General features: G+C 52.6%; 9 protein-coding genes across 9 annotated transcripts; 4 read left to right on the top strand and 5 right to left on the bottom strand.

Annotated features, from left to right (window-relative positions):
- Positions 1–82: 82 nt before the first annotated feature.
- EV422DRAFT_6109 (ribonuclease H-like domain-containing protein) lies at positions 83–1,886 on the bottom strand. Its single transcript, XM_053073865.1, has 6 exons — positions 1,304–1,886; positions 1,110–1,236; positions 955–1,042; positions 734–871; positions 434–651; positions 83–368 (listed from the first exon to the last, which is right to left on the bottom strand). Exons 1-6 carry the CDS (start codon positions 1,734–1,736, stop codon positions 206–208), a joined length of 1,167 nt encoding a protein of 388 aa, XP_052929923.1. The 5' UTR covers positions 1,737–1,886; the 3' UTR covers positions 83–205.
- A 452-nt stretch (positions 1,887–2,338) lies between these two features.
- Positions 2,339–4,406, bottom strand: EV422DRAFT_562732 (uncharacterized protein; the record flags this gene model as incomplete). The annotated part of the gene is made up of 8 exons (XM_053071981.1): positions 2,339–2,517; positions 2,591–2,648; positions 2,720–3,408; positions 3,468–3,597; positions 3,660–3,877; positions 3,966–4,070; positions 4,134–4,224; positions 4,302–4,406. The coding sequence occupies 8 exons, from the start codon at positions 4,404–4,406 to the stop codon at positions 2,339–2,341; spliced, it is 1,575 nt and encodes a 524-aa protein (XP_052929922.1).
- An 821-nt stretch (positions 4,407–5,227) lies between these two features.
- EV422DRAFT_562731 (uncharacterized protein) lies at positions 5,228–5,634 on the top strand (the record flags this gene model as incomplete). The annotated part of the gene is made up of 3 exons (XM_053071980.1): positions 5,228–5,368; positions 5,462–5,533; positions 5,608–5,634. The coding sequence occupies 3 exons, from the start codon at positions 5,228–5,230 to the stop codon at positions 5,632–5,634; spliced, it is 240 nt and encodes a 79-aa protein (XP_052929921.1).
- A 318-nt stretch (positions 5,635–5,952) lies between these two features.
- Positions 5,953–7,004, top strand: EV422DRAFT_511030 (uncharacterized protein). Its single transcript, XM_053068979.1, has one exon. The coding sequence runs from the start codon at positions 6,385–6,387 to the stop codon at positions 6,739–6,741; it is 357 nt and encodes a 118-aa protein (XP_052929920.1). The 5' UTR covers positions 5,953–6,384; the 3' UTR covers positions 6,742–7,004.
- A 156-nt stretch (positions 7,005–7,160) lies between these two features.
- EV422DRAFT_511028 (uncharacterized protein) lies at positions 7,161–9,529 on the bottom strand. Its single transcript, XM_053068978.1, has 3 exons — positions 8,249–9,529; positions 7,759–8,170; positions 7,161–7,674 (listed from the first exon to the last, which is right to left on the bottom strand). Exons 1-3 carry the CDS (start codon positions 9,235–9,237, stop codon positions 7,363–7,365), a joined length of 1,713 nt encoding a protein of 570 aa, XP_052929919.1. The 5' UTR covers positions 9,238–9,529; the 3' UTR covers positions 7,161–7,362.
- Positions 9,530–11,560: 2,031 nt separating this feature from the next.
- Positions 11,561–12,024, bottom strand: EV422DRAFT_491338 (RhoGAP domain-containing protein; the record flags this gene model as incomplete). The annotated part of the gene is made up of 2 exons (XM_053067524.1): positions 11,561–11,739; positions 11,802–12,024. Coding segments are annotated over 2 exons (402 nt in total), but the record flags the coding sequence as incomplete, so codon positions are not given.
- Positions 12,025–12,123: 99 nt separating this feature from the next.
- On the bottom strand, positions 12,124–15,580 carry EV422DRAFT_6037 (uncharacterized protein). Its single transcript, XM_053073745.1, has 3 exons — positions 14,633–15,580; positions 13,949–14,560; positions 12,124–13,879 (listed from the first exon to the last, which is right to left on the bottom strand). The coding sequence occupies exons 1-3, from the start codon at positions 15,440–15,442 to the stop codon at positions 12,224–12,226; spliced, it is 3,078 nt and encodes a 1,025-aa protein (XP_052929917.1). The 5' UTR covers positions 15,443–15,580; the 3' UTR covers positions 12,124–12,223.
- A 1,680-nt stretch (positions 15,581–17,260) lies between these two features.
- Positions 17,261–18,521, top strand: EV422DRAFT_6009 (uncharacterized protein). Its single transcript, XM_053073689.1, has 5 exons — positions 17,261–17,456; positions 17,534–17,923; positions 18,003–18,116; positions 18,232–18,397; positions 18,466–18,521. Exons 1-4 carry the CDS (start codon positions 17,352–17,354, stop codon positions 18,364–18,366), a joined length of 744 nt encoding a protein of 247 aa, XP_052929916.1. The 5' UTR covers positions 17,261–17,351; the 3' UTR covers positions 18,367–18,397; positions 18,466–18,521.
- EV422DRAFT_6010 (uncharacterized protein) lies at positions 18,522–22,995 on the top strand. Its single transcript, XM_053073692.1, has 6 exons — positions 18,522–18,548; positions 18,615–20,161; positions 20,531–21,830; positions 21,891–22,000; positions 22,070–22,388; positions 22,492–22,995. The coding sequence occupies exons 2-6, from the start codon at positions 18,675–18,677 to the stop codon at positions 22,837–22,839; spliced, it is 3,564 nt and encodes a 1,187-aa protein (XP_052929915.1). The 5' UTR covers positions 18,522–18,548; positions 18,615–18,674; the 3' UTR covers positions 22,840–22,995.
- The last annotated feature ends 499 nt before the right edge of the window (positions 22,996–23,494 follow it).

Below are 23,494 nucleotides of genomic sequence, written 5' to 3'. Positions count from 1 at the left end.
TCGCCGCCATTTTTGGTCTTCCGCGCACACGCTCTCCCACCCGCCAAGGCTACGTTCCTGTATGATTACAGTATGTACAACTGGAGTGTGAAGGCTCCATTCTGTCCAAGTGGTGTGACTGTCAAATGAAACCCAGACTCAAAGTGGCGTGCCATACGGCCAATTCGCGGGTAACTTTGATCAATGGTTGCGTCTTCAGCCGATCTTATGGAAACTGAGCTACGTGCTTCAGTGAGGCAAGCAAGGTGTCTCTTGGGGGAAATGCTTTGGCCAACGTTGTCCCGCTATCCCCACTGGATCCGCCGGTGGGCTTCGATCCAAAATATCCTCGAATGTCTGCCCCTTCCGCTGCTTCCTCCTCTTCAGGCCTGCACGGAACGAGGAGGGCCTTCAGCAATCGAGTCGAGTAAAAAATCGCCTCGCTGTGACATACCACTTCACAGCACATGCTCTATCTTTCAGCAGGTTTACCGACGTCGCCCAGCTGAAGCGCACGATGCGTGGGTAGCCGAACACAGGGTCGATATGATGATTCATCCAGTTGACAGTATTTGGATCCGATGGATATCCGGAGCCGAAAGGGTTCGAAAACAGTGTCTCAATGTTGTTTTCGACATATTGCCATTGCTTCAGGACCGCGTCGCGGGTGACCTGTGGAGTGTTTACATCAGGGTTATGTGTCATGCGGCCAGCAAGCCCACGACGAGCAAGATAAAGTGGGTAGGACACGCACCTTGGCACATATACTTGCAGCGCTCACGCAGGGGTATAACGAGTCGGCCTTCTTTGCGACTGTGAATCGGAGTTGTGGGAAGCGTGCCTGCAGCTTCCGTTTGTAGGAATCCGGTGGACCGACGGTGTCGACGTAAACCTGGTAGCCGAATGGGGGGAGAGAGATAGATGCCGCTGTTAGCCGTTTCACCAAGTGCAATGAATAGGCAGGTCCCTCCTTACCTCCGCAACATTGATGCCTCGCTGTAATGTCTCGGCGATGAGATCCATCGTTGTTTCGTGCGCTAACTCATTGAGATTATGCTTACATCTAGAGGTGACCATTGTTCAGCGACAACCATGCTTTGTACACCAGCAATTAGGCTCTGCTCGTATACCTCCTCAACATGGCTTCCGAGATGTCCTGCGGGCTGCACACGCGGACGGCCCAGCCAATCCAATCGTTATGGTCTTGTAACGTCCCGAACAACTTGTCCCGTTGTTCTTCCTTTAATAACTTGGAATCTGATGTCGATAGTTTCCAGCGTCAGCACAAGCTCGACGCGAGCAACATGCATCCCTCTCTCCGCACCAGCAAACCCGACATTCGCCAGATCGTCCTTCATGTCCACAGGCATGTACGCCACCGCATACACCATCGGACCCAGAACAGGCCCGCGTCCTGCCTCATCGACACCCAAACAGACTTTCATGCTTTCTCCGCATCGCTCCGGGGATGCTGAATGGTGAGTCCACGATAAGGTACATGGTCCTGGGGGAATATGAGCTAGATACGTCGGGTCGATGTTTGCTACCAGTGGTATCGGTTCGATATTCTCCCTGTCTTCTTGTATGTCCTCTTCCTCCTTTATGCTCACCGATACGGATTTCTTTGCAGACTTTTTGGAACCCTCTAGTTCTTGTTTTGCGACCGTCACTGTACTAATCTCCTCCTTGACGCTCACTATCGTCGTCGTTGTCGTTACATTCGCCCCTAACCGAGCGCTTCGTCTTTGTGGTAACATTGCGCAAATTTCGGGTAGATCGCTCAGGGCGCTTTCGGTCGCCGGCGCCTTCCCTTCTTCCAACGCAGTGTAGATGTGTACCCAACTTGAGAAGGTTCTCGTTCTCAATTGGGCGTTCGGGTCCTAGTAGGGAGCACTATAGGGGTGCCTAGGCGCTTTGAGGGCAATTTTTGGATTTCGACCAGGACGTTGGCGCGTGTCCGAAGTTGTCGGACAAAATTCTTCATTTGACAGTGTTTCGACATGAACTCCGATTGTAAGACTTCTCCGAGACAACTCGACCTTCCAGGTTCCAAGAGTCCTAGACCAACTTTGCAATAGTGTTTTAATTTTAGGGGAGCAGGATAAGGGACATATATACATATCTCGCGACTATCACTAGCCATGAGGAAGCATGATGGAAGTGTGGCAGGGCTCAAGCCCTGAACAACTCCCAGCTCGAAAATTTAACGCCGCGGTCGATGGGAATCACCCATGTTCCTACATAGTGTCGCGACTTTTTGATGTGACTTCCCCAGCCCGACGACATTCTCACCAGAAAGAATTCACTCGAACCATCCATAAAAGCATATTTTGACACTGGAAGCATCGTGAGTTGCCGTTCAAGTATATTCCGTCGTCGGCGTGTACTCAACCTCCTCTTCCTCGTTGTTATCGTTTTCATCGTCGACTTCTGGAGCCACCCCCTTCTGAAGGCTCTTCCACGACGCGCTGGGAATTAGGCCGGGAGTTGCGTAGTGCCTTGCAGCTGCCTTTGCTGGTTCTTCTTCTGCCATCATATCTGTTTACGGGAGCCGGAAGGTTGGAGACGTGCCATGTAAAAGGCAATGAACGCTCACAGGTACGGCTCCCACCTGCCACGTTTTGCATGCTCTCTCGAACCCGCCCGGCCACATGTTCCTCAGTTTCCTCCTACGAGTTGCAACATTGAATAGGTGACGCATCTATCAGAGACTATGTTCAACAAACTACGCCAAGTCTACCTCGTCACGGTAAGCCGCAAACTGCTCCTCAGCCTGACCCTCCTCCGGCTCTGCTTCATTCCACTGTTCTTTTCCACACTGAGGCTCATCTGACTGTTCGTGCGCATACTGAGGCTCATCTGGCTGTTCTTCCGCTGGCTGCGGTTCTTCCAGCTGTATTTCCTGTGCCTCTAACTGCGGTTCCTCGTATTGGACTTCCTCGTATCGAAGTTCCTCGTTCTGGAGTTCCTCGTACTGGGATTCCTCGTACTGAGGTTCCCCGTTTAGGAGTTCCTCGTATTGACGGTCCTCATCTTGTTGACCCTCGTATTGGGCGTCGTCGTCTTGTGGCTCTTCGTATTCCATTTCCTCCAAAAGCGGTTCTTCTTCTTCCAATTTTGGCTCCGCAAACTGTAGGCCCTCCGAGTCTGACTGCAACTCCGCAAACTGTTGCTCCTTCGACCCTGATTGCAATTCCGTGTACTCTTCCTCCTCCGAACGTTGGTTCCCCAACCGTACGGTCCCGTCATCTTGATTCTGCATCATGATCATCTTCTGCACCAATTCAAATTGGGCTTGCATTCGTTCTTCGGTTATCCTCAACATCTCGTCAATCTGCTCCTGTAAACGCCGTTCTTCTTTCAGCGACACCTCGACTTCCTTGAGCTGCTTCCGAGTGTTGGCCAGCTCATTTTTGAAAGCTTGGATTTCTGCATTGCCTAGTGATGAGAAGGGGCCACTCAACTCGTCATTCCAATGGTGATCTAACCTTTCATATCGCAGCTTTTGAACGGAACCTCCTCCTGATGATGGTAAGAGACTTTATGCTCGCGTTGCGCCTGCTCTCGAAGCACGCCCAAGATATTGGTAAGTGTATGAGTTTCTCGGTCTTGACCGTCCTAGTGAACATGCGAGCAGGTCAGTCACGAGAAGCAATATTCGCTTGGAAACTCGCACGAACCTTGTGATGCTGCGACAACGTCTCAATTGCCTCACTCTGAATCCTGACTTCATTCTCCAAGCTGCCGACTAGCGACTGCAGGATCGAGTACTCTTTCGTCTGCGTTTTGAGGAATTCTTCATTCTGCTCGCGCATGCGACGCTCCTCCTGCAGAGACTCAGTCGAGGCTTCCAATTGAGCTTGCGTCTTTGCGAGATTATCCTTCAGGCGTTCAATTTCTGGACATCGCAGCGCTAGTACATGAGCGCCGGTCTCGAGGGATGCGGGCGATGATCATCAATCGATACTTGCCCTTGCTTTGTTTACCCTTCGTAACCTCCTTGAACGTCGAGTTTGCAGCTGCGTATCGGTGGAACTCGTCGCCCAACCTTTTGAAGGAGTTCGTCAATAAAGTCACATGCGTCAGCAGATCTGCATACGACAGATGGAACGTTAGATGTGAGCCCTTCGCAAACCCAGACGTCATGCTTTTACCCAAGATGTGGCTCATCGTCTGCTCTTGCATGTTGATTGCCAACCGCATCATAGCCAGCTGAGGTTGATCTTCCTGCTCATCATCAGGTGTCTGAGATATTGCGCATAGGTCAGCTGAGACCTCTTCAAATCTTCCATGTGGTCCAAAGGGTTTCGCGCGCCACTTACGTGGTCAACGACCCTAAAAGTCTCGTACAGACAACCTGCCAATATAATCCAGAGAATTGGCAGATCCCACCAAAGCTCTTCGCCGGCGGTGTTGAACTCGATCATGGCTTGAGGCTTGTATTTTTGGATGGTGCTGTTCCTTCCAAAGACGTGGCCCCTTTTTGTCTCACGTTAGTGAGACGACATGAGGTTTCTGACAGAACGTTCGGCGACAGACTTACGTATGCGTTCTGGTTGCAGAAGGGTAAGCTAGTCAGTTTACGCTTCTTATCAAACGGGGCCGTCGAAATAGTAAGTCGAGAAGCTAGCACTGGACGGGTCCGAGAATCTTTGTCAGGCCGGAGGACTTGAGGAGGAGGACTTCAGAGCAGAGCGGCATGAAAGGGGAGCGCAGAGAAACCAAAGACTGACAGCTTTCTGACACTTTTACTGTGACGCTCAGGAGAATGGTTGATCTTCGCAAAAAGTGGTTGCCGGAAGGAAAAGAAGCTCAGCCGAAATAGAGCAAAAGTTTCAGGAATATGCTATCGTGCAGGTTCTTCGGTCCTCCATCAACCCGCTGGGCAGCACTCATAATTGATGGAGGAGTGCGTGGAGGTCGAATAAAAGATCTCATGTCCCCCGTTGACGCGAAGGTCATTATTGTGGGAGGGAAGGGAATTTGGTTTGTCCAATACATCGGGACTGCCAGCGGAACTATCGTTCTGACGCAATCATGATACGTATGTGGAGGTCAGTAGAATGCGACCTATCGCTTATAATTTGCACTGAAATTCCGACGTCGATGAAAGCCAGATGTGCCAGAACATCCTCCGCATTCGGCCCAAACCCCTACACACTTCGTTACCACCTTGAAATCGCTCGGGGCATCGGAAACCAATCCAACACACCAGAAGTTTTGTGCAAAACATCGAACAACTGCCAAAATGGTCAACGATAGTGCTGAGGCCGTCAAGAGAGCCGGCGAAGCCACGAAACAAGTATCTCAAACCGGATTGGCTCGAGTCTTCTCCAATGACACGACTCTAATCAACTGGGTTCACGTTGGAGTCATCGCTCCTGGTCTGGTAGGCGAACAAAGCGATGCAGAGCTCTCGGAATCTGCGCAACTAGGGCTGGTGCAAATGATGTTTTCTAATGTTTCTGATTCGCTTCCGCAGGCGTATCTCAAATATCGCCCTCAACTCATCCAGTACATGCCTGCCGTTGGAGCGGCGGTGGCGGCTATCCATGTGAGTTCTTTCTAGACTAAGAGTTGGCTCAAGCCGCTGCGTCAGGACCAAGAGGCTGATAGAGTTTTACATAGCTCCTGGCAATTGCTCAGAAGAAGTAATCGAAAGAAACCTTCGCCTTGGAGGAGTCCGTCACAATGCAGAACGAATCATCAAGAAGTGCCTTCTGCGCTTGTCATCGATGAAACTAAGTATAACCAAGCGTTTTGGAATGAGGTGTAGTAGGGTTCGCAGAAAAGTGTAGTCTCAGAAATATATAAATAGTTGGTGATGAATGTCAGTCACTCACAAGCGGGCGCCCCGACTCCGGGTGAAGACGTTTCCTCCACCGTCAAAAGGAATGTGGGAGATAGCTTTTCTACCGACGTGGTTGCATCTTTCGTGACTTGTTCGGCTTTCGCAGCTTCGTCGGCTTTCGCAGCTTCGTCGGCTTTCGCAGCTTCTTCGGCTTTCGCAGCTTTCGCAGCCTTCTCTTGTTCCTTCTCTTTCTGTTTTTCCAATTTGCGTTTTGCTTTCTTCTCCTTCCGACGCTTCTCCTCACGATCTTCTCCGAAGCCGCCTCTTCGATATCTTCCTCCGCCGTTGATTGTATCAGACATTGACTTGCGCCATTCGAGCGTCTCTTCCCATCGATCTTTATTCATCGAGGTAAGGAAGTCCTCGCTGTCGCGGAACGCTGCTGCTCTCGTGCTCTTGTCCGCGCGCTCCTGCTTCTCTCGCTCTTCCTGCGCGCCTCGCTGCGCCCAAAAATCCTCCTCACTTTTGCTTCGGGTGCTTTCGTGCATGGATGCATCCTTGTCCAGTGTGCGCCCCGCTTCGGCGATGAAGTCATCTAGTATGGTTTCCGTTGAATGATACTTGCGCATGTTGTGGCGGAAGTCACGGTTGGCGTGTCGCCGGGCTCGCTCTTCGAAATCTCGTGTGCTTTGCTCTTGACGCTTCTGGCTTGCAGCCTCTGCTTTTCGCGCGGCATGATCCACCTTTTCCTGGGCTCTGCGCGCTTTCGCTACTGCTTTTGCGATCCGAGAGTCCATAGCTTGCGTCTTCCCGTGGGTATCAAAGTCATATTTGTTGAACGTTGGAGGGCAGTAGGAGTAACTCTGAGCTCTGAATGGCTTTCCGCGAGCCTCTGGGCCGATGTTTCCAGCCGTCGCATCTTCGTACGCTTTCCGCAAGATGCTGAAAGCTTGCGTGGCACCAGGATCTGAACATCGATCCGGATGAATCAGCAGGGATTTGACACGGAATGTTGTCGTGACCTTCCGAGTATCGGCGGCTTCTCGGGAGGCACACACATTGTATGTGAGCTGCAGGACCTGTGGCGGATGCCGGTCAGCGTCGGGCAGAGCAAGGATTCGCTTAACCTCTGAAAGTTGTGCGGGGGTCGGAGTCGACATTCTACATCGTTGAATTTGTGCAAGTGGTTGGAAGACGATTGCCGCAGCGAGATCCTTGCTTATCACCTTTTGACGTAGCGGAGGGGCTGAGTATTAGCCTCAACCCTACCTCTGTTGGCAAACGTTCAAGATTGCTGACAGTACCGGGAAGGCGCGCTGTCGAGTTTGCTTACCTAAACGTTCAGCGAAGTTACATCCATCGACGTTCCCTATCCCACGATACAAAGTTCCAAGTGACACATGTACTGTAGATTCTGAGGAAATATATACAAATTGAACGCTATGCGTAAAACATGAGGCGGGGAGACTGTTATGTACAAAAACTTGGGAGGGAGAATTCAGGCACCTTGGGAATATGAAGAGTCAGAAAATGCATTACGCCGTTCGTTCTCAAAACTAATGCTTTCAATCAGCAGTCGGTGGATGTGTCCCTTACGCCCTGCTCATAAACATCTTGTGGTCCGCGGCAGCTCCTTTCCTGCCCGCAAAGACCCTCCTCCAATCCCGGAGAAGCGCAGGCTGGCATCCAAAGACAACGAAAACCCACACGCCCACGAGACTGGTCGTGATATGCGTGCTGATCACTACTGCTCCCGAGGGCAAGAACTGGGAGAATTTTGTGGTGCAAATGGCTTGAGATGTTGATGGCGGGTTCGTGAGGAGGCACAATAGGAAGTCTGGTACCCAGGAGAGGGCGAGCGGATCGCCGCTGGATGTCAACTGGGTCAGGACGAAGAAGGCGGTCTGTGAAGGGAAGAGAACGTTTTGAGTATTTCTCCTCTCAAGGATGCTGATGTCAAGGTCAAACAGGGAGCAAGGATTACTTACGAAGTAGGCGACATATGTGGTCAAAAACACACAGCCCAACAACAAGGCTCTCCAGTTCAACTTGACCAGGGCCATGAACTGCTGCTTCCTACGCCCGGTCAGCCCACTCTCCGAGTTGTCACTTCCAAGCCCACTCCGGCTGTCCCCGCTCGTCAAGCGTGCCATTCTCCCGATGTGCACGAACGTCCATGCGTTGACCAGGACGGTCGGAATGACGACGACGCCTTGGAAGGCGAAGACATACTTGATAGCCGCATTGGACGTGACGAAGCATAATGGTCCGGTGGAGGCGTCGATCTTGTTGTTAAGAACGGTGAGCAGACTGAGGAACAGTGGGGTGCCCCAGCAGACGACAATGCCGAGCGGTTTGTAGCGGGCAAGGAGATTAGATTTGTGGACGATTGTCAGGTGTCTGTAGGGAGAAAATATCGATAGCATGTCAGCAACATAGCCCGCATCTTCGCATCCAACAATCGCTCCAGCTACTTACAAGTTCCAAATCATGTACGCTCCCCACAAAACACACGCATGGGCGCCGACCAGCACCCAGGCAGCTTGCACCCCACAGAGGGTATTGTTGGCAGCGGTGGATGGTGTGACCCCGTCGGCGGCACACTGAATCTTCTTCACGTTCGGCGTCGTCCACAACGCTACTGCCATCCAAATGCATGCCGCCGTCGCGAAGTGGAAGACAATGTCACCGGGATGTTCCCGACGTCCTGGCAAGACGAGGTACGAAACTGCCACGTAGAGCGCCAGGAAGAATGTGGTCAGGTGGAACGTTTGCTGAATTTTTACTTCGAGGTCGAACACGCCCGGAGGCTGGAAGACCCTGCCGACCGGGCAAGGAAGGCAGCAGGGCCCATGACAAGATGGCGTCGGGGCTACACCGGGATAGTATGGGTTCTTGACCCACGGTTCAGGGCAAGTGAAATTTGCTGACGCTTTCGCAAGGAGCAGTTCCGGTTTCACGCAATTGCTGTCGGCTTTGATCACGTTTCCTATCTCGTCATCGTAGAACTGCGTTGTCCGAGCGTAGTTTGCATCGGCAGGTGCATCACAGTCCGGTAAGGGGTACGTTATCCCTTTCGCTTTGAGGATTGGTACGCACAGGTCAACCACCTGCCTGCAGCTGCTTTTGCACGTCACTTTTTGTATTCCATTTACGCATTGAGGGAGGTTCTGCGTGCACATCAGAGCTTGCAGAGCTGCACCGCACTCGAAGTTGACCAAGAGCACTTTCAAAGCGAACGTTCCGCCGGACGATTGCGTAAGGCTCTGGTCGGCTTGGGCGGCGGCGGCGGGAGAAAGTGATATTGGGTAACCGGCGTCGGACTGCAGCCCGACTCGACTGCACACGCCGACATAGTTGCTGGGCGCGCAAGCTGCTTGAGACGACACATGATTCGGTGCTAGGACCGTCGTAAGAAGAAGACTGACGATGGAACCGTACGCCGATATCGACTTCGAGCTCCCCATTCCGGTGAGGCCGATGGTGAAGAGAACTGGAAAGGTACTGTACAAATACGTCGCTATATGTGCGCTGTACGGACGAGAACACCGGATATGCCTTTGTACAACGGCCGTGTTCGTAGCAACCTTTCCTCAAGAAGGACTTTCGGAGTAAAAAAATTACGCAAGGTCTGTTTTTCAGGGAGGCCCTCCGGTGGTTCGCCCTATGTATATGAAGCGGAAGGAATCTTTCTCCAAAGGGCATATTTCGGAGGCTATTGTGCGGGGCACCATCTTATGCTCTGTTTGGGAGGAGGAGTGATCCTGAGCGCAAACATCACCTTAATCCGTCCCAGTCGAGCGTTTTTGGGTGGTTTGGGCGTGGATTCCCGATCCAGAATTTGATGCCCCAGTTTCAGAACGCGCGTGTCCCATAGATCAAGGTAGAGCGCCGCCGCCTTCGATTGGACGCGTTTGCTTACGACGGTCTAGCACCGAATCATTCCATTGCACACTGAGGACTTTCCGGGGACCCTCCATTTACTGTGCTGCAAACCTTAATTCATGGCTTGGGTTGGTACTGTGTTTCGGTTTAAGTGTTCTTCGAGCGAGGGTTACTGAGTTGCACCTCGGTGGCTCGGATTCAAACCTCAACGCCTGAGGGAAAGGGCCAACCATGACTGTGTAAGTCTCGAACGTAAAGCTTACATGTCCTTTGGGTGTGGAAAAATAAATATCCCGTGCGCATAAGTCGCTGACTTATTTCGTATTGCATGACGAGTAGCACAGGGCGCAGCAGAAGTCACGGACCCCACTGTCGGCAACCAGAGTTCATTTTTCCACACAGACGTACTGTACTGTACAGGACTACTGTTGCCGCTCTACGACACATCCATCATGACATACGACAATTTCAAGCAATCATTTTTGGCGCCCATCCATGGTACCCCCGTCTCATCCCCGCCTGCATCTGCTATTATGTCGCACGCCTATCATGCACCTACATTGCAGACGTGCATAAGTAAGGGAGACACACTCGGAAGATAATTGACGCAGCCTTCCTTCATCTTGATTTAAGAGTTACTCTTGTGAAGGTGAGACTGCGAAATGAATATGAAGTTTCGGGACGTTTTCTTTTGCACCACAGAATGTAAGTCAAAATGTGTATACGCCAGGCACAGTAGATTATACAAGAAAAGCAGAAGGAAAGGAACACAGGTATCCATGCATGTGTGGAGGGTGGATGGGGGAGAGAATGGGAGGGGCGAAGAAGAAATATACAAATGGGGTTAGGAATTATGTGAAACTAGTCAAGGTGTAGTCATTAATGAACGGAGGAGTCAGGGCAGTGAGGAGCGGGGAAAGATTGTAGGTTGCGCGCCGATTGCGAGAGGGAGTTGAGAGGGATGTGATGGGGAGGGATCGAGGTACGCCGTTCGAGGAGAAGCCGTCATTGAATAAGCTGGCTCAGAAACGATTTCCGCGACGCTTCCAAGTTCAAGCTCAACCGCGGTGGTGTCGCGGTCCCACTGCTTTCCGTTTCCATCGTGAGGGCAGGCGAATCAAGTGGTGGCGACAGGGGCGGTGCCTGCGAGACACGCTTTTTGAGATCTTCTGTGGGGGTCCAGCTAGCAGGCATGTCTTCTTTCGGAGGCACCGGCGGCGGTGATTGCGGGTCTGTATCATCGACTGGCCGCGATTCTGCTGCTGCTGCTGTTGCTGCTGCGAGGGACGGAAGGGGTTTATCCGTTGGAGTGATGCAGTGCGCGTCAAAGAGGTTGCTGACATGCGGGTGCCGACTTGACGTGGTGGCAGCGTGGTCCATCTGCAGGCCATCGAGGAAGGTTGCAGGGAGGACCTTGCCTCGCCGGCGTTCTAGCCTGCTCGGTGTCTGTTTCAGCCGGCCGCCGGTGGTCGGGGTATACGTCAACGTCTCGTTGGAGTCGGAAAATGTTGGCTCCGTCGGTGTGTGGTCGTTATCGACACCGACGACGCCGACGTTCGAGTCAACATTTGAGCCATCCACAGATGCCGTGGCGTCAGCCTCTCCATCACCCTCCTCACCTTCTTTCGCGTCATCGCTCGGATCCTTTTCATCCGCAACATCCCCTTCCCTAGAGTCGTCGATGCCCGCATCGACCCCCCCACCAGACGCCTCGTCCAAGGTCTGCACATCGCATTCCAAAAACGACGCCTCCACTCCCGGAGCAAAGATCTCCTCCTCAACCTCCTCATATTCAATGGGTCCGAAAACCCAGTCAGCCTGCTCGATAAGGGTCTCCACCATGGTACACTGGAACGGCATGTCTTCAATGATGCGCGCCATGTTGTCGAGTGCTGGTGGCGGACGTAACAGCGTCGGCCCAAAGATGATCGACAGGTTGCGGACTGTCATGCGATTCTTGTCGGATTCTGCTGCGACCCGTCGTAAATGATAGCATAGATATTTGAGAGTGGCGAGATGGTTCGGTGGGAGGTTGTGAACCATGTCTTGTAGAGCAATCATGCGAGTGCGCCAATCTTGGATTTCTGTAGACCAATAGGTTAAATATACTTGTGTCGATCAGTTGTGGGGCAAAAGCAAGACTTACGGGTAGCAGATATGAACCCCTCGTACAAATCAAATGTACACAATGGAATCTTTTTTGATCCCAGACCCTGCCTCAAAAAACCCTTGATCACGCCCGTCACCACATGAATGTCATTGTCATAGAGCGAGGAACCCGAGAATCCGCCAAGACCGGAGGGTATGCTGGAGGTGGACAGTCGGCGATTTCGTGCGGGCTGTCGATGCTCTCCAGAAGCGCGTTTCATTTCTAAACTGGACCGTGAGCTCGACACCGTCTCGGTGAAGGACAGCTGTGACGCGCGATGTAAAGGCTTCTCCGCTCCAGCGACAAAGTCGAGGACGGGAGAAGTGATGGTTGGCGATCCCGACACTTGCTGGTTCTGCAGGTGCACCCGTTTGGGGTCGAGGGCGAGAAGCCGTCGAAGTCGCTCGACGGTGGCTGCGCTACCAGATATTCTGTAGAGGCCTTCCGTCGTCAATCCTACGCACGGGAAGAATAGTTAGACTTGAAGCTGTCCGTTGTATCAGGAAAATGCTGACAGGCCTCTTACCAATCTCCTCAACCAACTCAATGCACTTCCTCAACGTAAGTGGGACCTCCCCCTCAGCACGGCGGAACGCACTCCCAATCGTCCCCCGATCGCTCGACATAGTTTCCGCCGATTCCGGACGGGCCCTTCCAACCCGTCGCCTCATCGTAGACGCCCTCGACGACACGGTGCCCGACCGCTGCAAACGCTCGGCGGCAGGTGAGATCACTATCGGTATTTCCTTCTCTTTGCCTGCAAAGAGATTCTTGTGGAAGAAAGGAAAGAAGAGCTTCGAGGTTGCTACGCTCGGCTGAGGCGTTGGTTTGGTGGAGAATCCTGCGTTGGATTGCTGAAGCTGGGCGAGACTGAGGAGGGTGTCTGTCGGGTGGGAATTGTCCCGCTGTTGCAAGGGGAGTGTGGAGTTCGTAGGCTGAGGTATGGGACTGGAGATGACCAGCGGCGAAAGTCCCGCTTTGCTGTCTTTCCGTTTCCCAGGTTCACGTTTGCCTTCCTTCTCCTTGTTCTTTCCGGAACGGTCTCTGATCTCTTCTCGCTCAACAGGTTTCCGGTGTAGCCCTCTCCATCCAGACCTCTTCTGTTCTTCCTTCACGACCGCCTCAGCGCTCGGAGGTGCGTCTGAGCCTTCCGCCGTCTGGACGTTTGACACCGGGCTCGTTGGCGAGGACGGACCAGTAGCGGCGGCCTGACCCAGAAGTGTTGCCGGTGTGACCTCGACTTTTGTGAAGTTCGTCGGACCGGAGATGACGGGTCGTGCACGAGGTGCATCCTTATCGAAGGTGTTGCGCCATTTGTTGCTGAAGAGCTTTGCGAAGGATTTCGGTAGCGCGGGTGGTTGAAGCTCCCTTGATCCGGAAATCGGGTGCTCTGAAACTGACGCAGAGGAGCTAAGCACCTCACTTCTCGCCGTCTGACGGAATGACAGGCTGTCAGAGTACAGCTGATGCAGCGATGGCAGGCTTCCTTCCGTAGGTGTCCTAGAATGTTTGCGAAAAACGCCTTTTGCATACTGCGAGGCGCTAGGCGATTCCTGAATACTCGCAAGACCCCCGTGAGACGGGCTGACATGCAAGCTTTTGGCGCTAATAGAGGTCTGGTCCGTTGGCGTCCGGGCAACCGGCGACAGACTCTCCCTTGACATCTTCCTTTCCTGCATTAGGTCCGGCAGGGATTTGGAGCTAGAGTTCTTGTCCGAGCCCGGTGTAGGTTCATCCATTGGCGGAGACAGATCAGATGCCTCTTGAATGGCACCCATCCAATGTGAGAGTTCCACTTGACGCAATGTAGATTGTGCATCGCGTACGTTGGAATTGACCGTCGATACAGTAAGTTCGTTGTTGACATCAAGTAGATCCTCATGCAGGATGACGTCAAGTAGGAGGTATTCTCTTGTATCCTCCTCTGGATGTTCGACTGGGAGAGTGCTTAGAACGAGTATAGATCCTCCCGTGAGCGAGCTGGTGCTGGCATAGGCAGACGTCGATCCAGGTTTAGAGGAGTGCACGGCGTCCACTGTGGCAGTGTGCAGGGGAATGTAATGCACCAAGGTTCGCTGGATACAATGGACGTTTAGTGCTAGAACATTCATTTGACGTCACTGCTTCGGAGAATCTGGACTTACCGGTGCATTCTTAAGGTCCTCCGGTGTCAAATGCGAAAGATAGCTTCGTTGTTGATCATATGACGCACGGCTGGATTCATAGGATACACGCTCCAGACTGTCTCTCGACACTTTCCGGGAACTCAATGACGCCTGGGACTTTTTGGCGAATGATTTGAGAAATTTGCTAAACGGCCTAGTCGAGGAGCTGGAGTCCCTCGTGCCAACGGATAAACTTGAGCTCTGACGGACGAGCGTGCCACTACCGCCCCTCTCCTGCTGACCCATCATGGGCTGAAGAACATAGAATACCAGATACCGTCCCCGGACCTCGGCGTAGTAGAGACTCCATTCGTCTTCCTCGGGTAAGAATGTCGCTTTGAAGTTCGGGACTTCGCGGGTTTTCCTCTTGCCTTTCAGCAACGAGCCCAGCGACCTCCCTAAGATTCTGCGAGCGGACGATCTTTCCGGAGCACGTAATTGTAGCGAGGTGGATGAGCTGTGAAGACTCCTTGAAGATGACGACGAAGGAACCGGCTTCCGAAACAAAAGTCCAGCTTTTAGGACAGGCCAGTCCTCAAGTTGCCTTTGGATGCCCTTGGCAATCTCAACTTGTGAGATAAAGTCCCTCGTCTGGCATGAGCGGAAATTAGCGCAATGAGTACAAGTCAGATAATACGTATAGTGCGGAAAGTATAGGCTTACCCCGAGAGGTGGAAGTTTTGGCAAAGATGACAGATTTGTTTTGAGCGAACCCTCATTCGCTTTGGGTGAGTCCAAGGTCATATCCTGAGGGGAAATCTCACTCGCAGTTTGTATTCCTTCCGAGATTACTTCCACGACACTGGATTCAACATTGGTTTCTTCCGGAACCTTCGGATTTACAGCAGCGGGTTCCGAGTTCAGAGTATCTTGAGCAACAGGTGGCTCTGATATTGAATGAGATCCGACGACTTCTTCGTATGCAGGAGCAGGCACGCTCTCCTCCGAACGTTGGTCAGGGTATTTGAATTCGTGCGCGTCTTTCGCAGCCGTAGACATATCCTTGACATCAGGTGCTCCCGCCGTCGGTACAACGTCTATCGCCAAAATCTCCTCCGAGTCCCCGTGCGTGATAAAGATACTGCCCGTTCTCGAGCCCCGGTGGTCACGCCGACCGGCGTCTTCCGCAAATTTCATAGATGACACAGAACTTACAGAAAACCGCTTTGGCACGTTGATAGAGACGATCGACCTGTCGTCGCCAGAACCACCTTCCAGAGTAGCGCCGCCAGGCTTTGACGACACTATGATGGTAGACATTCGGCGGTTGTTTTCCGTTTTGCCCTGTGGGTTGCTTTCCTCGATGCGGACGATAGACAGTTGTGACGTAGTCGGTAAAGTGATATTTAGTGTTGGTGTGGCTGTTGCGTCGCAAACGGCGAATTCGCCGTCAGTCTGTGTGCCAGCGTCCGCGAGCTGCTTGCCGGAGATGGAAAAAGTTGACAGCTCTGAGGATGGGACAGGACTACTCATGTCCAAATTGGTTCCCCTATCGGAGTCTGTCTAAAGCAGGGAATGGCGAGTCGGAGAAGACGAACGTCGCTGGCCGAACCTTCCGCCTCGTTATGACGGGGTTTATATAATAAGAAACTCTGATATGAGAGAGTATGAACGAACGACTTCCTCGACGTCAATCCGCCACCGCAACTTAGACAGCCTGACTTCGGAGGAAAATACCGTACCTGACAGCGTCGCAAGGCCAGTAAAGGGGTAGCCTCCTTCTGCCGGGCAGCCGCTATGTGAGAGGGACTAGTATTGGAGCATGCCCTCCTCTATACGGACAACTCTTGTATATTCTGTTGCGGCTTGCTTACTATACAACCAGTGAGCGATGAGAAAGCGACTGACAGGCGGGCCAATGGGTGAATATGTTTCTGAGCTCCCTAAGCTGAGCTTGTGTGAGGGTTTGGGCGTGCGCGAGTGAGAGGGAGCTTTGTGGCTGGCTGCAAAAGACTTGCAAATGCGATACCGCTCCCAATCATCATGAGGCGCCCCGCCCCATCTTGAGGATCAAGATTTTAATCAAATGATTAACACAGTTGATTAGAACATGCGCATTTGGCGAAAGATTTTGTTGAGCCTCAACAGGCATCTGACCCCACCAAAAGGGGTCAACCCGTCGTCCGCCATAAGAAGCTAGTATTGTATGTATGAGTACAAATAACGACGGCGGTCAACTTTATTACTTGTGTTATTAGCGACGCCACGACGGTGTGCACAGAGGAGATCCCAAAACCCGACTGGCCGTGTGGCGTTGTTGTTGCTCATCAGAACGTCATTTCTGAGGAAACTAAGTATAGTACGTGTATCCCAGGTACAAGATCTACATAAAATCCATGTTCAATGGCGGAGCAGAAAGTTTTTGAACCTCTGCCTTGCGTTGGGTACAAAAGTCGCCCTTGGGAACTAGGCGTGCTAAAGGATTGACATGTCCAAAAGCGGTCTGCCCGCGAGTGCTGTACAGGACTTGAACATTTGCGGAACAACTGCATTTTTGAGTATAGCGTCTCTTCGGGGACCAGGGTTTTCGCTAGTTCAGGGCCTGTGTCGGAGTATGGCCCTTCTAGCTTCCAGCTAAGTACGGCGCCGAGAAACGCTTGGTCACCATCCCAATCAGCGCTTCCACATTCACCCGGGCGTCTGAAGTCTGGCAGGATTCATTCCTTTAGCCCTTTCGTAAGTCAGCTGCCAAAGATCCTAGCGGACTACTTTTTGCAATCCCAAATACAGACAGTACCGCGAGCTTATGGGCAAGAAGCTGGCTTTCGCAGAAACAATAGTTGGGAAAATGGCCACCTTACTGGGCATCTACTTAAGCTAAGCCTACCAACACCGCAGAAGAGGGGTGTCATATGATGAGTACGGCATTGCGGGCAAAGCAACATCCACTGCATATACCTCTCTGATCATAATGAACGAAGCAAGCCTACCGCTGCAAGGCGGCATCCAGCCCGGCAGTCGCGAGACAAACTAGAAGCGAGCGGTGCTGGGCTATCTGTTGCACTGCATCGTATGCTCCCTCCCAGTTTGTAAGCTCTAGTCGAGTTTCGAAGACTCCTTGCGAATTAGGAAGTCCCTTGGGCTCATCATCGAAGCTATGGTTTCACCTGCACGGACATCTATATACGACCCTGAACCATGTACAGTCCGAGTCAGACGCCGCGACGTTGACTTGATTTTGGGGGGGGAGCCAGCTTTTTGCGAGGATACTTCACGTACTTTATAGTTTCTCAATGGAGAGTCTTCTATTGCCGGGTAACGCGCTGTCGATTGTGCATTCAAGGAACGCGTCCTCGCGTTTCCCCACTTCCGTCCGAAAACCAGATCAATCCACGTCCCGATAGCGTTTGGCAGCCTCCACATCAGCGAGCGAGAGAGAGAGATGTCTTTTCCTGAACACGGGGCCGAACTCGGCTGGGTTGCAGAGGTTCTGAGCTGGGAAGATATCACCTGGGATGATTTACAAGGCGGGTTTGTCTTCTTGCAGGTGCGTCTGCAACTGCCATCCATTCACTGTATCCGAAGATATCAATGCTTAACGGGCCTTTCACCCACAACCCGTAGATCATCAGCGTCTTATCACCGCAAGCCGTAGATCTCTCCTGGTACTCATCCGCCGCAGCCCTGGAATGCTCCAACACATCAGTACAAATCAAGGCCGATTTGATTACTGGCCTGAGGTGTCTTGGTCTCTCCGATGAGCAGATCCCCGAAGCTACAGTTGATTGTGTTATAGATGGAGACATTAAAGCGTCCTGCGAGGTTGTCGGCGCACTCAGACGGATGCGCGCAGATTTGGAGGCGACGCGGAAGAGCAGCTTGGCGCCTACGCCTGACCTATCTGCTGGTGCTCGGTCAGAGTCGGGACTGAAGGAGCGCGTTGATCATGGCTTGGGCGAGTTTATGGGAGATGGAGATGGCGTGAGTGGTGATGAGTGGTATGAGGCTGCTGAAGTATGTCTCGTTGCCCGCGCCGAAGAACAATGAGTGGACGATTGATAAACCTGCCTGAACTTCAATCATGCATCTGCAGCTCTCATTCAAGCCAGCGCTTCGATGGCTATGTCTACATGTCAATGCTCACATATTGGAAACAACTGCCCCGTCTGCAATTATCGAGGGCTTTTTAGTCGAGCTAGATGACCCAGTAAGTCAGGGATGATTCTTCGTCCGTCGCACATCCTCGCAAAACCTCACCCTCCCACAACATTGACCTGCCAGCAAGGCAACCTCACACTCCTTCCTCGCGGCACTCTCATCAGCGCCCTCCGTGGCGGCGACCTCTACCAGCGCGCCGCAAGTATCATCTTCGACGACTCGACATCAAACTACCTGGACCTGTTGACTCGCCACGGGTACCTCAAGTTCAAGGCCAGCTTGAGAAATTCGATCAGTGACATGATTGCTGATGATACGCCGTTTTATGAGGTTTGTGGACGGGGAGATAGCCTGTTGAAGATGATTGAGTGTTGATATTCACCGTTTTCCCTTTACAGTCTATACATTGCAACTTGATTGAGGCGCTGCTGGCTGCGAGCTGCAAGGACCTTGGCATTCCGGACGTCGTCAACCACATACGGTAAGATACGCCGATCCCTATGTTCCCCAATCATAATCAATGACATCCACACCTTTCTTCAGGCAGTACTTCCCTCACTTTCCCCTCGCCGCCAACTATCCGTACGACGTCGAAGACGCTCTCGTAATGTGGATCAACCTCTGTCTCTCCACCGCCCGCAAAATCAAGCTTCAGCAGCACCCGACCATCCCACGCGAAATAGACACCCTCGGAACGGGGCTCATGTCCGGCCACGTCCTGTGCGTAGCGGCTCAGCTCTACTTTCCTTCCCACAAAGCCGGCAAACCATCAAAGGAAAGGAGCTGGGAATACTTTACGGCATTATGCGAGCGGATACCAGAGATGACCATCACGTGGAATGCGGCGGAGTTGTGGGAGTACGCAACGAGGGCCTCGGCGGATACAGGTCCGTTGAGGCTTGTGTTACTGGCGATTGTGGTCGCGCTTTTTGGGGCATGTCAGGGGAGAAAACCTGTAACGAAAGCGGAGAGTGAAGTGGAAGCTGCTGCTGAGTATGTGGCAGAGGACACACATGCGGACGAGCTTTCGGAAGCAGTGACGGCCATCGCGGACCACAGCCTGAAGGCAGCATTACCGTCCAATCTTCAGGCAGATGCACCTGCGTCTGTTTGCTCAGATGCCGGTATCGCGAAACCATCCGCGACGAAGCTCGCAGAGCACCAGGGGAATGATATTAACCGTGCAGCCGATGCAAAAGCAAATGGTTCGCGGAAAAAGGGCAAAACAGCAAAAACAGATTCAGCTGAGAAATCTTCAACCCGAAAAGACAAGGAAGCCCCGAAAGTTACAGACGCTCCGACCGCACATTCCATCGGGAAGATTTCACCGCAACAAAACAATTCGCGGGCGAACAGTGCGCGAAAACCCGCAGCAGCGGTGCTTCCCAGCGGAAAGAGCCTCACGCCGAAGAACTTGGAGTCTCAGTCGAACGACATCGCAGCAAGCGCAAAAGCGTTTCTGACGGTTCCGCACGCTGACGGGAATCCTTCTCGACGCAGTTCTGCTGCGAACATCTCAACTGTTCGGAGCGCTCATTCTAGGGCCCATGAACTGAATGCGCACGGGATGGAGCCGGAATCACAGGAAGTGGTGGAAGACATGTTGAGCGATGCAGTCATCTCAAACCAGCTATTGAACTCACCTATCGCACCTGGCACCCAAACGAATGAATCGAGAGAAACCCATATCGACCATGTGCAGGGTCGTTCCCATGCGAATGCGGATACGGCTGTCAACGACGATTCCCAAAATGACGAATCGGAAAGCATCATTACCGAAACCCAGAAATATTCCGCGGTGGCTGTAGTGAGTCGGGCACGAGACCAGGACTCAGATACATTATCCTCGAGCCCGTCGTCGCGAGCAAACCCGCCACCCCAATTGTCGATCGACAAACCACCCGACGGTCCCCAGCACTTAGCGATCGCGCGTGATACAAAAGCGGACCTAACCAAGAGCGCAGCATCTACCCACACACCCTCAAAGAGCGACATCGCAGGTGCCTGGCTACAGCACGCCTCTACGACGCTGGAAACCCACAAAACCAGTGTCGAGGCCAGGCCCTCTGCCCAGGTTTTCAGAACTCCGATGAGGTATACATCTGATCCAGACAATCAAGATGATGCAAGCGTTATCATGAAGCAGCAGAGCGCGTTGGTCGCAGAAGAATGGCTGGACGGAGCTCGATTTGAAGTTGGAGCGCATTACGAAACACCAGACAGGGAAGATGAGGACGAGGATGTAGATGAGGATGCAGATTTCGGTTTGGATGACATGCCAATCTTCACCCCTACGCGCCTTCCCGGCTCTTCACAGCCGATGATCATCGAAGAGACCGACGTGTTATTTTCTACCTCCACTGAGGTGCCGCTGGTGGCAGAGTGTAGTAAGGCAGTAACGATTGCGATAGACGAGACGTATGATGACTCCACTGAGCGAATGTCCCATGAACCTTTCGATAGAGGACAGGATCTTGCGACGTCCAGCTCGAATCGGCCCAGAGAGGACAGTTCAGAGGCGGCAACTGCAGGCCAGGGCCGATGGCTCAAGCCGCATGTTGAACCATCCAAATTTGTGATAACACAAAGGAGGAAGAGTCAAGCATCGCCATCACGAGCTCAGGAAACTGCAACGTTGCTGCCACAACGTGAGAAACCTGTATTGAAAGATCTGATGAAGTCCCATGCCCCAAAATCTCAACCGAAAACCATCGAAGACGAGATGCGCGATGCTGCCATTCCTCAGAATGTGAACAGGAAAGCATCTGAAGTATCCCCCAAAACGAACGACGGCGTGACCAGTAACAGAACATTAACCAACAGCCGCAGACAGCCGTTGGAGAGTTTGAAGAAGCCTGCGGGAACCCCCATAAGTAGCCCCAAGGATCAGAAAGTCACACCTTCCAATAAACTATCATTTGCATCACGAGGCGCTGCACCTTTTTGGCCGGCACGAAACCCTGTCCCAGTGCAGGCAGGTTTTCAGTCTCAGGAAGACCCCGGTGCATCCGACGATAAAGGGTGGGTTACGGAGGAGGAGAACTTTGGTGAGACAGCAAGAAGGCTTGATGAAGAGAGCCTTTCTGAAACACAGGAAGTGTCTGAAGAGGAAGAGGAGGGGTGGAGCACCGAAGAAGAAATAGCAACTCCCTCCTTACAGAACCGCCGCTCACATCGTGCCTTAAATACCAAAACTTTCGCGTCCCGCTCTCGCCCAGCGGCGTCTCTGAGGGCGAAGCGGAAAGAAGGCGTTGATGATTCGGCTCGAGCTTCGCTGCACGCTTCACCAAGGGAGAGTCTGCGTTCGACGCCACGATTGGGCAGGAGCCGCCGGCTATCATGTGTGAGCCCGACAGGTAGCAAAGCAGAGATCCTGGAGTTGATGAACAACGAAACGATAACAAAGCAATCATCACCAATCGCTCCAGCAGCGGGCCATGCGCTTCCGACAAGTTCGCGACCCACCGAGCGATATATCCTTGGGTTGGAGAAGAAGGGTATCGTACATGGGCGGCAGACACGACCGGTGTCTGGCCTGCAGTTCTATCCCCTGGACGAGTCGGAGTCAAGTTCGAGCTCTGATGGGGAGGCGTGTCTCGAGCCAGAACATCCAGATCCACTTGCTGAAAACCAGCAGACGAGGCCCGGTGGTGATGAAAGCCAGAAAGGCGACTCCATCATCGCCGTCACAGCAACAGGAACGAAACCGGTAGATTCAGGACCGAAGGTGCAAAAGCCGATGGACAGGCGCGAAGAGCAGAAGGTACGCCATCTTGAGAAAACTGCGATCGCACCCCATCTCATCGCGTTGTACCGTATGTAGGCAAAGAAGTTGAACGCGCTCCGCCGCATGGAAGCAGCCCGTGAGGCGGGGGTTCATCAGAAAGCGCAGAGCAAACAAGAAGAGAAAGAAAAACGGGAGGCGTTGCGGAGGTAACGTTGGTACACGAAGTTTCGTCCTCCAATCACTCCAATGATCACATATTCTGCCTTGTACAACAGACAAAGCTTGGAATTACAAGCCCAGAAGCTGGAGGAGCGGAGTCGGCAATTAGCATCGAAGCGTGCAGCGGAACGAGAAAGACAAGAGCGATCCTGCGCTGAAACTCCGCCATCACGAGCCGCTATCGCTCCAGCAGCCGAATCAGCAACCCCTGTGCAGGCTGACAACGACTCCCTCGCGACATGTGCAGCAAAGAGATCCGTGCTTCGGCGGACGCCCACCAAAGAGCAATCCAATCGACAGCTGATTAGGAACGCATTGGTTCATGTCTGCCTGGCTGGCAGTGTGAATGAAAAATGCCAGGCTGAGGTTCTGGAGGTATGGTTGGGCAATTTTGGCTGGTGCATCGGACCTTTCTCCGACCTCGAGCGCGCCGAAATCTTCACATTCGCGAAACGCTCATCTCGTTCAACCCATCCAGGATCTTGCAACAACCGATGCATCCCACTTTGTTATCCTCTTCCATGCACCCTCAACTCAAACCTTCCGCGGTCTCTATTCATACGATCCGCATCTTGACCAGGCCCTCAAGATATACCCAGGAACACAGGGACCAGACGTGTTAGATACCAACGAGGTCCTCGCATACTACAAGTACGATTCAGGGGCGCGCATATTCAAACCTGTTCCAACGAAGAGCTTTGGAAGAAGTGTGCATGCTGTGGCCATTGGACGAGAATGGGGGACTAAAAAGCTGCAGAGCACCACGGTCAAGACGAAAAAGCGGACATCATCGGTGGTTGCTGTAGCCAAAGTTCCTGTTTGTTAGTTGCGGCGGACTTCGGATCTCAATCATCATTTCTGTGATCTGCAAAATGTGCTTGGTTCTTGAAAACAGTGAATGCCGTGATCCTCACCTCAGTGCCATCATTCATGCAGATTCTTCAGAAAACATTCGCAGCCTTCACATGATGCTCAATTCCCTACTCGACTTGGATGAGGTCTTCTTGTCCACAACATCCGGTATGGTCATGAGGAGAAGGATGGCACAGTCTCAATCCCAACATACCGAATTGGGATGAAGCATCTCAACCAACAGTTCGTTGTCCTTGATATGCCCCACCCAATCTTGAGTGATTTCCCTGAGTTCTCAACTGATATGCTTACCTCGTATCGACGCTCAAAGAAGCCTCGATGAGTGGTGACCATACAGTACAAACAGTACAGTAGGCTGCCAGATATCTCGTTACGACGGGTTGTTGCCAGAAGTCACCGGCCGGCGGTCGGTCTTGCCGTCTTGCCGTCCTGCCGTCTTGCCGTCCTGCCATCTTGGGTTTTTGCATGGGGTCGGTAACTTGAGCCGATGGCTATGCTCGGAATGATGTGTCCTTGGGGCGTCGTCACCAGATACGTATATATCTGGCAGCCTCCTGCACGTCAAATTGTCAATCTTGAATCATGCACACCTAGCCTCCGTGTCCTCT

The sequence above is a fragment of the Fimicolochytrium jonesii genome (assembly GCF_025526975.1).
Source record: "Fimicolochytrium jonesii strain JEL569 chromosome Unknown EV422scaffold_1, whole genome shotgun sequence".
Taxonomy (NCBI): Eukaryota; Fungi; Chytridiomycota; class Chytridiomycetes; order Spizellomycetales; family Powellomycetaceae; genus Fimicolochytrium; species Fimicolochytrium jonesii.
This window is presented reverse-complemented; position numbering and strand designations above follow the sequence as displayed.

What these genes read in the sequence shown, in the direction of transcription:
- EV422DRAFT_6109 (XM_053073865.1), bottom strand. Translation starts at nt 1,736, where the DNA reads ATGTTACCACAAAGACGAAGCGCTCGGTTAGGGGCGAATGTAACGACA. An exon ending in GGCGAATGTCGGGTTTGCTG is followed by an intron (nt 1,237 to 1,303) that starts GTGCGGAGAGAG and finishes TATCGACATCAG; the next exon opens with ATTCCAAGTTATTAAAGGAA. An exon ending in TCGGAAGCCATGTTGAGGAG is followed by an intron (nt 1,043 to 1,109) that starts GTATACGAGCAG and finishes GGTCACCTCTAG; the next exon opens with ATGTAAGCATAATCTCAATG.
- EV422DRAFT_511030 (XM_053068979.1), top strand. Translation starts at nt 6,385, where the DNA reads ATGATACTTGCGCATGTTGTGGCGGAAGTCACGGTTGGCGTGTCGCCG.
- EV422DRAFT_511028 (XM_053068978.1), bottom strand. Translation starts at nt 9,237, where the DNA reads ATGGGGAGCTCGAAGTCGATATCGGCGTACGGTTCCATCGTCAGTCTT. An exon ending in GCGTACATGATTTGGAACTT is followed by an intron (nt 8,171 to 8,248) that starts GTAAGTAGCTGG and finishes TTCTCCCTACAG; the next exon opens with ACACCTGACAATCGTCCACA. An exon ending in CCACATATGTCGCCTACTTC is followed by an intron (nt 7,675 to 7,758) that starts GTAAGTAATCCT and finishes TTCCCTTCACAG; the next exon opens with ACCGCCTTCTTCGTCCTGAC.
- EV422DRAFT_6037 (XM_053073745.1), bottom strand. Translation starts at nt 15,442, where the DNA reads ATGAGTAGTCCTGTCCCATCCTCAGAGCTGTCAACTTTTTCCATCTCC. An exon ending in CAAAACTTCCACCTCTCGGG is followed by an intron (nt 14,561 to 14,632) that starts GTAAGCCTATAC and finishes CGCTCATGCCAG; the next exon opens with ACGAGGGACTTTATCTCACA. An exon ending in AGGACCTTAAGAATGCACCG is followed by an intron (nt 13,880 to 13,948) that starts GTAAGTCCAGAT and finishes CATTGTATCCAG; the next exon opens with CGAACCTTGGTGCATTACAT.
- EV422DRAFT_6009 (XM_053073689.1), top strand. Translation starts at nt 17,352, where the DNA reads ATGTCTTTTCCTGAACACGGGGCCGAACTCGGCTGGGTTGCAGAGGTT. An exon ending in GCGGGTTTGTCTTCTTGCAG is followed by an intron (nt 17,457 to 17,533) that starts GTGCGTCTGCAA and finishes CACAACCCGTAG; the next exon opens with ATCATCAGCGTCTTATCACC. An exon ending in AGTGGTATGAGGCTGCTGAA is followed by an intron (nt 17,924 to 18,002) that starts GTATGTCTCGTT and finishes ATGCATCTGCAG; the next exon opens with CTCTCATTCAAGCCAGCGCT.
- EV422DRAFT_6010 (XM_053073692.1), top strand. Translation starts at nt 18,675, where the DNA reads ATGTGGATCAACCTCTGTCTCTCCACCGCCCGCAAAATCAAGCTTCAG. An exon ending in GTTTTCAGAACTCCGATGAG is followed by an intron (nt 20,162 to 20,530) that starts GTATACATCTGA and finishes ACCTTTCGATAG; the next exon opens with AGGACAGGATCTTGCGACGT. An exon ending in GCCAGGCTGAGGTTCTGGAG is followed by an intron (nt 22,389 to 22,491) that starts GTATGGTTGGGC and finishes CAACCCATCCAG; the next exon opens with GATCTTGCAACAACCGATGC.